The 10,939-nt window shown below is 42.5% G+C and overlaps 1 protein-coding gene across 1 annotated transcript in view; it reads left to right on the top strand.

The window, feature by feature from the left end:
• The first annotated feature begins 506 nt into the window (after window positions 1-506).
• The window catches only part of ace (angiotensin I converting enzyme (peptidyl-dipeptidase A) 1), a 29,052-nt gene continuing 18,619 nt past the window's right edge, over window positions 507-10,939 (top strand). The window contains exons 1-3 of the mRNA XM_015963494.3: window positions 507-1,662; window positions 9,944-10,114; window positions 10,238-10,325. Coding sequence (XP_015818980.2) covers window positions 1,426-1,662; window positions 9,944-10,114; window positions 10,238-10,325 — 496 coding nt within the window. The 5' untranslated portion in view covers window positions 507-1,425. The remainder of the gene's footprint in view (window positions 1,663-9,943; window positions 10,115-10,237; window positions 10,326-10,939) is intronic.

Raw genomic sequence — 10,939 nt, 5'->3', positions numbered from 1 at the left:
CATTTCAGAAGCTGAATCAGTTTTTGAACTTTGAATTTAACTGTTAAATGTTAACTTTGTGCACTGCTCAGTGTTAAAATCAGACACCTAAATAAAGTTTCAGTATTTGATATGCAGATGTCATTAGTGAACAAAAAAATACATTTAAATTAAATTCTGCAACAGCACCTGTACTCGGCTGTACTAAGGAAAAATATCGGCCAGCTGAATTATAAAAAGCGCTAAACATTGGCCTGATATATCGGCCTCTAGTTCTGACATGAAAGAGGGTGATTTGCATGAGACTACACACACATCTGGATTAACACTGATTGGGTTTGCTAAAAAATGTAATAAATACAAAAACTGGATTGCAGTAAGGTTCTTGAGAATTTCACCACATTGGATTAATAATAACCAGAAAGAAAAATGTCAGAGTCAGACTCATGGGTTAACAAACATCTGGATGTGTTTCTGCCTGTCATATGTTAACTATTAACACCAAGTTTAAACTGTGTTCGACTAAACAACACTAAACATTTCTGCAATGACTTTCAAAATAAAACCGGACCTGTTTTCGTTGTCCCTGTTTGATCCCAGTGTGTCAGAATGACCAAGGGTTAGGGTTAGGGAGAGGAAGGACCTAAACTAAATGAATCTTGTGTTAGATCAGCTCTCTGGCTCTTTTTTCAAGGACTCCAGCTGAAGTAGACAGCACTGTGGGATGAAAAACTGTGTAGTTTACTCAATAGTAATGGGAAAAAGCATCACTTTCCAGAAAAACAAGTTCCTAGTATATCTGTTGGAAGATTTTATTGTAATTTGATGCTCATAATTCTCCCTGGAGGTGAGCCTTTGGCACACATGCTCCTTTCATCCCTCCCTCTCTTTTTTCTTTGTAAACTCACCCCCACCCCCTCCCTTCGTGGTCTCCAAGCTGGGGATGGGAGCTGAGAGTGAAATATGTGGATTTCCTCCTAGACACTCCACGGTGCAGCTTTACTGAGGAGCCTTCACTCTGCTGGACACATTTATTTATCCAAGCGCACAGATCTAACAGTGTTTTCCCCCCTGCTCAGCAAAGCGAGCTTCTAGCTTTTCACACCACTTGTTGATGATGTGCTTCAGAAAAAGGGTCCATGTGGATTTTATTTTTATTTTGGGCGATAATTGACCTCACCTGGTGCGCCCGATTGCGCCAGTCTGCTCCACCTCTCCTCGGTGAGCTGCTGCTGGTGGAAAAACTGCTATAAAGAGGTCATTTTAAAGTGGGTTGGGTTAAACTGGCACTTTAAAAGAAGCGCTTGTTGCTTTCTGAGCATTTCAGCAGCAGCCGCCGCCAGGTTGGGAGAAAAGACGCACCGGTTGGAGAAGTGGATACGGCGGCTCGTTTGTAGGATTTGAACCCTTTTCTTCTCCTCAACCCTTGTTAAGTTTCAGCCAGCCATGGGTGGAGGTGGTGTGGACAGGTTAGTAAAATCTCTGCTGCTGCTTCTGCCAGTGCTGCTGCGCTGTGAAGCACTGCCAGAGAGCTGGCAGCCTGGAAACTACATCAACAGCACGGCCGACGCGCAGAGGTTCCTCAGAGATTACAACAGCACTGCTGAGGAGGTGTTCTTCCTCAGTGTGTTAGCCAGCTGGAACTACAACACAAACCTAACGGAACACAACTCCAAGCTCCAGGTAGGGACTCCTCCTGTCGCAACTCCTCCGTATCTAGTTGGGGGCATTTATCACCAGATCTCCGGCATGGGTAAAGTCGTCTAGAGCTGCTTGACTTAAACAAGCGTTATTCAACTTCATTCATCCCCCAGATATTGAAGTACCCTCTTGACACAGCCAACCAGGAACGTAACTAGTATTGTAAGACATGGAGAACGTAGCCCCCAGGATTTGAGGAAAGAATTATTGCAAATTGAAGGCTGAACATTTGATTTTTTTAATGAAACCTGACAAATGATTTCATGAACAGCAATGATTGTCTGACTGCACTTCACTGACACGTGTGGATGATCCCTTGCATTTATTTTTCTGAACATGTTTTTCTTTATACACCATACAGAGTGAGAGAATTAATCATACAGCATGATAATTACTATGCTTTCAGGGGTACTTGGGATAATAAGGGGGCAGATATTGGGTCTTGTGTACTGGATGATGAAGCAAAATGAACAATGTTAAAGTTTAATTAAAACCTAAAATTTAAAACCTTTATGTAAAAGTTGGGTGTTAAGCTAAAGCCTGATTTATACATCTTCCTTTTCTGCGCCGGTGTGGAGACATGCAACGTCATGCGTTGATGCAGAGCTCTCCAACAGGTTCACAGAGGGTGATGGAGACATGCCCAAATTTGTAAATATTTATCGAAAGTGACCGCAAGTTTGATTGGTCAGGACCCCTCTTCCTGTAAATTTGTAAACCACACCACCATTGCCCCCTCAAAACAGAACTGGGGGTCTTTAAAGTTATTATACTAAAAAATGTATAAAACTACAGCCTGGAGGCTCTTTATTGCCCTGTCAGTTACGCAGAACTGCCAATTACAAAAGTGACAAGAATGGCCAATCACACATTGGCAAGTATCAGCAGAGCCAATAGATGAGCTTATGACCGGTTCTAATGGAGAAACAAGCTTCAGCACAAGTGGTTGTTTTCCGCTTGGTCCTAGTGCTCAACCAATGTCTAATTAACCCTTAAGGACCTGTGGTGACACTGGTGTAACAACCCACTTCAAACATCTGCAAAATAGCTTCTTGAGTCAAACATGCAAGTTTGAAAATCCAAAGTGGCTTTCTATCAATACATAAATAAAAAATAATTTGTCTTTATTATACTGAAATAGTTTTTCTACATTTTGATGTATTAAGTCTAATATGATTTCTAATTCAAAAGGGTTTGGGTTTTAAAAGGTTAATATAGCATAATCTTTTTGGATAGTAAAAAGTGCAGGGTATAGAAATAGACGTTGGAAAAAAAAACTATGTACACGGACAAATGCCTTGCGGAACAAGTCTAAAATATGAACGATTATACACCTGTGACTGAAGGAGTACAAAAACACATAGCAAACATTTTATTTGTGGATGGAAATGAGGAGAAATGTGAGCAAGATTTAGAGGTGGCGATTACATGAAGAGGTGGAGAATGAAGGACAAATTCATCAATGTTATAAAATCTCATAAATATATAATGCAATACACCATCGGAGACCGCATACACGAGCGTAATGGTGGCATTATGCCGCAGAAAAGTTCTACACCCTCTGTTTGATGGGAATTGCTCTGCAGCATACCATATTTGTATGTTTTCCCTACAGTATTTTTTTACTTTTTAACATAATTGGATATTGTCTCAACCTGGACGTATACATTTGCATACATTGGTATAGAACCTACTCCATTTAAACACACAGAGGAGCATAAGTTATTATAGAAACTGGAATCTGCCTATTTCAGATGGGTTTCGGATTGATCTTTTCCGTCCAAGGGTTTAGGGAGGGTTGTTTATTGCCAACCAAAGTGGTTTTTCCATGTATGACCAACCAAACCTTTCATTCATTCATAAGATCCTCAAGCCACTGATGTACTTTGATATTTTGTATGCAGGCAAAATAAGTCCAATGTCCAAAAAACTTCAAAGTTGCATTTATTTTTGTGGCTAATGTTTAGATGAGCACAGGATCTTGGAAACATTGAAGTCAAATTTTGTCATTACCTATCACATAATCAGAGCTTTTAAGGGTTTAGAATAATGTCTACAGTACATCTGCAGTCGCTCTGTCCTTGGCCCCCTTTTGTTTATGATCTATCTCCTACCATTGGGAGCAATACTTAGGAAATTCCAATTTCACGCCGGTGATTGTCAGCTCTACCTGCCACGTTGGCAGGGGGTGGGTGGCTCGCTTTCACCACTCCTTGATTGCATGGAGGAAATTAAGTTATGGATGAGCTCCAATTATTTGCACTTAAATGATGGGCACCTTAGGTGCTTGTACAGCCCCTGAGGATGACCTTACTTCAGCTCCCCTTGTGGTGATAGTTGTCACACACCTAGGGGTCAAATTTGATGCTGCTCTCAGGATTGATGCATAAATTTTGAAAGATGATGATAATAATTATACATTTATTAACCCTCCCACTCTCCTAATAGGTGACCCCGTGAGGAAAGTTGACCATTGAGCAGGATTGATCCTTGGGTTCATGTGGTAGGGGTGAGGAGTGAGCACCACCTCACCCCTGCCACATGGACCTCAAGGAATAAACCATCACTCCTGCTCAATGGTCAACTTTCCTCACGGGGTCACCCATTAAGACAGTGAGAGGGTTAAAAGCACCTTTCAGGACTCCCAAGGTCATTTGACAGGAAAAATACATTCAGTAATACACATTAATACAAAAATAAAACACAATGAAGAAAATAACATTGAAAAAAAAAATACTGTTCGAATAAAATCTGAGGTAATAGGCAGATTTGAACAGGTGTGTCTTGAGTCTGGATTTGAGGAGGGTGAATATGTTAATATTTCTGATGTTTGGGGGGAGTGAGTTCCATAAACGGAGAGCAGAGCAGCTGAAAGCCCTAGTCTCCATGCCCATGGTAGTGAGACGGGCAGAAGGAACAGCAAGATGGAGGGAGGACGATGATCCAAGGGAGGGGGTGGAAATACTTGTAAGGTCTGAAATATATGGAGGAGAGGGTTCGTGAATGGCTTTGAAGGTATGGAGGAGAATCTTGAAGATGGTCCTGTCGAGGGCCCATTTAGAAACAGTTTTACATGCATTTGTGTTGTCACATCTTGACTTTTGTAATGCTGGTGTGATCTCAGGTGCACTTGCCCACCTTCAACTTGTCCAGAACTCAGTGGCGAGATTCTTGTCTGGTATTAGGAGGAGGGAGCATATCAGTCCTGTATTGGCCCAACTTCCCTGGCGCCCAGTTGAGGATCGGGTTGTACAGTGGGGCAAAAACGTATTTAGTCAGCCACCGATTGTGCAAGTTCTCCCACTTAAAATGATGACAGAGGTCAATAATTTACATCATAGGTACAGTTCAACTGTGAGAGACCGAATGTGAAAAAAAAAATCCACGAATTCACATGGCAGGATTTTTAAAGAATTTATTTGTAAATCAGGGTGGAAAATGAGTATTTGGTCAATAACAAAAATTCAACTCAATACTTTGTAACATAACCTTTGTTGGCAATAACAGAGGTCAAACGATTACTATAGGTCTTTACCAGGTTTGCACACACAGTAGCTGGTATTTTGGCCCATTCCTCCATGCAGATTTTCTCGAGAGCAGTGATGTTTTGGGGCTGTCGCTGAGCAACACGGACTTTCAAGGGGTTGAGGTCTGGAGACTGGCTAGGTCACTCCAGGACTTTCAAATGCTTCTTACAGAGCCACTCCTTTGTTGCCCAGGCGGTGTGTTTGGGATCATTTTCGTGTTGGAAGACCCAGCCACGTTTCATCTTCAAAGCTCTCACTGATGGAAGGAGGTTTTGGCTCAGAATCTCACAATACATGGCCCCAATCATTCTTTCCTTAACACAGATCAGTCGTCCTGTCTCCTTAGCAGAAAAACAGCCCCAAAGCATGATGTTCCCACCCCCATGCTTCACAGTAGGTATGGTGTTCTTGGGATGCAACTCCGTATTCTTCTTCCTCCAAACACGACGAGTTGAGTTTATACCAAGAAGTTTTACTTTGGTTTCATCTGACCACATGACATTCTCCCAATCCTCTGCTGTATCATCCATGTGCTCTCTGGCAAACTTCAGACGGGCCTGGACATGCACTAGCTTCAGCAGCGGAAAACGTCTGGCACTGCAGGATTTGATTCCCTGCCGTTGTAGTGTGTTACTGATGGTGACTGTCATGTTGCGAGGGTTTGGAGATGATGGACCATGTGTGGTGGAGAGTTCCAGGAGGCAGGAATGCAGGCACGGATAAAGTAAAAATGGGTTTAATGACATGATATGGCAGGAACGAGAACAACACGACAAACAACAATGATCTGACAATGACTGGCACAAGGAGGGAGGTATAAATACACAGGGAAATCAGGAACACATGGGCAAGTTAACGAGGGACAGGTGAAAACAATATGGATCAATCAGGGCAGGAGAGAGACACAGTCAGGAAGGCAGGGGCAGATTGTGACAGTACCCTCCCCTTAAGGGGCGGATACTAGACGCCCAAAAGGCCACACAACACAGGAGACCAGCGAAAACCGGAACACTTGACTTGACTTGCGACAGGAACACTTGACTTGGGACAGGAGGACAAACCGCAACAGCCGGGACCGGACCCTGTGGTAACTGCAGCGTGAAGGACCTGCAGGCACAGACCCCGCAGGCGTGAACAAGGAAGCAAGACGAACAGCAGGAGTGACGCAAGGAAACCAGGAGCGGTAGCTGGTACTCCGCAACAGTCCAGAGCAGGTGCACACCATGACTTGACTGGATCCACCGGCAGAGGCTCGGGTGAAGGGAAGCAGACATGGAGCGGGAAGACCAGCCCTACCACCCCGGAGAACGTTGGCGTGCGTAGGGTGTTTTACCTCCATCAAAAGCTCCGGGAAACGGCAGCTTCCGTGAAAAAACAGGACAGGGCAGAACAGCAGGAGAGGAGGAAAGACCTTGACCACCCCGGAAACTGATAGGATGTGCCAGGATCACCCAGAGGGCTCGACCACCCCGAGAACAGGTAAGATGCGCCGAGAAATACAACTCCAGGCCGTAAACTCCCTCCGCTGAAGGGGGGGGGGGGGGGGGGGGGGGAGAAAGAGAAAAAAGAATCCTCCAGAAAACAGGTGTTAGCTCACCACAGGTCCAGGTTTGGTCAGATCATTCTGTCATGTTGCGAGGGTGTGGAGATGATGGACCATGTGTGGTGGAGAGTTCCAGGAGGCAGGAATGCAGGCACGGATAAAGTAAAAATGGGTTTAATGACAGGATACGGTAGGAACGAGAACAACACGACAAACAACAATGATCTGACAAAGACTGGCACAAGGAGGGAGGTATAAATACACAGGGAAATCAGGAACACATGGGCAAGTTAACGAGGGACAGATGAGAATAATATGGATCAATCAGGGCAGGAGAGAGACATAGTCAGGAAGGCAGGGGCAGATCGTGACAGTGACCTTTGTTACTGTGGTCCCAGCTCTCTGCAGGTCATTCACCAGGTCCCCCCGTGTGGTTCTGGGATTCTTGCTCACCGTTCTCATGATCATTTTGACCCCACGGGATGAGATCTTGCGTGGAGCCCCAGATCGAGGGAGATCATCAGTGGTCTTGTATGTCTTCCATTTTCTGATAATTCCTCCCACAGTTAACTTTTTCACACCAAGCTGCTTGCCTATTGTAGATTCACTCTTCCCAGTCTGGTGCAGGTCTACAATTCTTTTCCTGGTGTCCTTCGAAAGCTCTTTGGTCTTGGCCATAGTGGAGTTTGGAGTATGACTGTTTGAGGCTGTGGACAGGTGTCTTTTATACAGATAATGTGTTCAAACAGGTGCCATTAATACAGGTAATGAGTGGAGGACAGAAAAGCTTCTTAAAGAAGACGTTACAGGTCTGTGAGAGCCAGATTTTTCTTGTTTGAAGTGACCAAATACTTATTTTCCACCCTGATTTACAAATAAATTCTTTAAAAATCCTGCCATGTGACATCATGAATTTTTTTTCACATTCTGTCTCTCACAGTTGAGGTGTACCTATGATGTAAATTACTGACCTCTGTCATCATTTTAAGTGGGAGAACTTGCACAATCGGTGGCTGACTAAATACTTTTTTGCCCCACTGTATAAAACCTTGCTGTATGTGTATAAGGCCCTACAGGGCACTGAACCTATCCATCTCTCCTCACTGCTTCATAAATGCACCCCATTCCGTTCCTTAGACAGGGAACTCTTGGAAGTGATACAAATCTAGGGGTGATTGTGCATTCTCTGTGGTGGCCCCAAGTTTATGGAACATGTTGCCTTTGCTTGTGAGGCAGACATCATCCCTCCAGTCTTTTTAAGTCTCATTTAAAGATACACTTATACCAATTGGCCATTTCCCGTAGAGTCACAAATCTGTCTTGTTTTTATTGTGTTATTCTTTAATTGATTTGCATTTGCTTTTAAGTTCACTGTTATTGTACCTAATTTAATTTTTAGTTATATTTATAATAAAAAAAATCTTTTACTACCTGTTTTATTTTTTTATTGTGCATTTGAGAAGGTGTTGGCTGTGCAGACTTTGTCATGAAGTTACAAACTTGATGCAATCAGACATTCAGTTGGCCCACTTTTCCTCTGCTTCACAGCTAAAAGAGATTTTGTACATATGAGAACATTCTGCATGTTGCAAATGAAAGCAGAAGGGGAAATTGAATTTTAAAAATAATCTAATCTGTCTGACTTGAAACAAAATAAAAACTGCAACTTTACTGTTAAACTGAAGAGTTTGGGTTTTTATAAATCTGTGTACTATAAGGAGTAGATGTCTGTCCTAAAACAGATGATGCCCAAAATTCTAAAACGTGCTGCGTGGAAAACCCTAAGGACAGAAGTTTGACACCCTTGTGGGAGGAATTTCTTTATGGCAGTTCTTCAGCCAAGAGTAATCTATGATGGGTGTAGGCAGAAGTACAGGGGGAAATGACTTGCTCTCAAGGGAAGAGCATACCTTTTTTTTTTTTTTTGTTGCAGCCTGTTGCTTTAGTGAAGGCTTGGACATGGTGATAAGAAGTTTCCACATCAACATTGGTGAAAGAAGCTACTATTCTGTCAGATTGCACAAACATGCAATTTAAAATTGTTCTTGGGTTATGTGTGTGTGTGTGTGTGTGTGTGTGTGTGTGTGTGTGTGTGTGTGTGTGTGTGTGTGTGTGTGTGTGTGTGTGTGTGTGTGTGTGTGTGTGTGTGTGTGTGTGTGTGTGTGTGTGTGTGTGTGTGTGTGTGTGTGTGTGTGTCAGATGTTTACCCTTTTGAAAAAGCAAATAAAAAATAAAGCAGAAGTTGCATTTTAATACTTTATGTAAACCAAAATTTCAGATGTACAAAGTCTTTTTTTAGAAAAGGGTGCACAGTAGGAACAATTGAGTCTGTCCTACCTAATGCTCAGTGTCCTTGACCCCATCAGTTCTGCAAAGCTTTGTCATTATGTATGGTGAGAATGCTTTGACCTTTCAGAGTGCTATAAAGAAAAGGTTCTTCAGACTTTTAGAAGCTATAGGTGAGCAAGGCAACAAAAGCCTTTTTTCTAACACTATTAACCCTGTCCACATTCAGACTGATACTTCATAAATATCAGAATTAAGAGGCCTAGATGGAATAATTGAACATCCTAAAATATAAAAAAGGCATAAATTCAACTAAAGTCTGGCATAAAAGCAGGAACATCTAAGTTGAAGGATTTTAGGTTATTTTTTTGATAAAGACTTGATCTGATTGGATGAAATAAGCAAGATGGCAGACATCAGAATGACCACAGGCATAATAAAAAAAATTCCCAGAATGGTACAATACCAATGTGGTACAATGGTACAGTGTGCAAAACAAATTATCTAGAGGTGACATGGTTTTCAGTGGTCTCATTAAAAGGCCCACTCATGTGCTGAGGACATGGTGAGACCAAATATGGTTAATTGAGGGTGTTTCTGTATGTAAATGACTGAGGGGGTAACACAAGCACCTGAGTACACACAGGTGGGATTTATCAGGCGATTGCAGAGGAACATGTGTACAAGAAGCCACCGCATATTTCATAAATCAGGATTTTTACTGTTCATACACACATTCTAAATTTAATTCATAGGACGGAATATAGGACATTTTCTTCAAACGTTTGATCAATGAGGGCCCAGGACTTAAATTCAGGAAAATATTTAAAACTATGACGTTGAATTTGAGTTTCAAACAAACCCTCTTGAAAAAGACACATTTTTCATGTCTGGTCTTTCTTTTCAGGTTAGTGCAGCTCTAGAGGAACAAGCCTTCTCTGAGGCCTGGGGGATGAAGGCCAAGCAGGTCTTTTCTAAGGAGCTTCTTGACTCCCTCCCTGATGCTGAAGACAAGATGTTGATGGAGGGCATCATGCAGCTGGGAGCTGCTAACCTTCCCCAGAATGAAAGAGAGGAGGTTTGATGGCTTTCATTCTCCCTCCTACTCTAAATTTCCCATTACACATCACATCCTCTTTTATAGCGATTGTTTTGTAAACCGAGATCTTGACGATCGTCTTTTTTATTTACTTGTCTGTAGTTCAACACCATTCTCAGCACCATGGATAGTATTTATTCAACAGCAAAGGTACACCCACAGCCAAACATAAGCTGGAGCCTGGAACCCGGTGAGTAAACCCAACCAGAGGTTCTTTTTCTCATCAACGTCATCATTTTAAAGCTAGTAAACCGTCTGACATGTGGCGCCAGTCACCTTAGATGTTGACATTATCCAGTGTGGCATAAAGTCATTATCCAATGTGGTATACAGTCATTTTGTCTTTATCTTGATAGTTGGAATAAAGCAGAATAATTTGGAACTTATAAGGCAGGGTTATTCAATTCCAGGCCTTGAGGGCCAGTATCCAGCACATTTTAGTTTTAACACCTTATTTGAATCAGCAATTGGCATGTTTCTGCAGAGCCTGGTGAGCTGCTGCTGCACAGCTGATTCCACCACGGAATCAAGTGTGATGAATCAGGGAAACCACTAAAATGTGCTGGATACTGGCCCTCCAGACCCGGAATCGAATACCCCCTGCTATAGGGTTTTCTAGTTGCAACTTTCGAGTTTAACCTTTAGACAAACACTCTGATGTAATAATGCTGATGAATACTGGCAACCCACTTGTGCTGAGCACAACACAACATAGCTGAAGTAGAGGAAACAAACGAGTTTGCAAAGAGGAAGTCTTGAAATCAACAAAGTTTTGAGTGGGATCTGATGTTATCAGTTGTTATT

Source organism: Nothobranchius furzeri, chromosome 16, assembly GCF_043380555.1.
Source record: "Nothobranchius furzeri strain GRZ-AD chromosome 16, NfurGRZ-RIMD1, whole genome shotgun sequence".
Lineage (NCBI taxonomy): Eukaryota > Metazoa > Chordata > Actinopteri > Cyprinodontiformes > Nothobranchiidae > Nothobranchius > Nothobranchius furzeri.
This window is presented reverse-complemented; position numbering and strand designations above follow the sequence as displayed.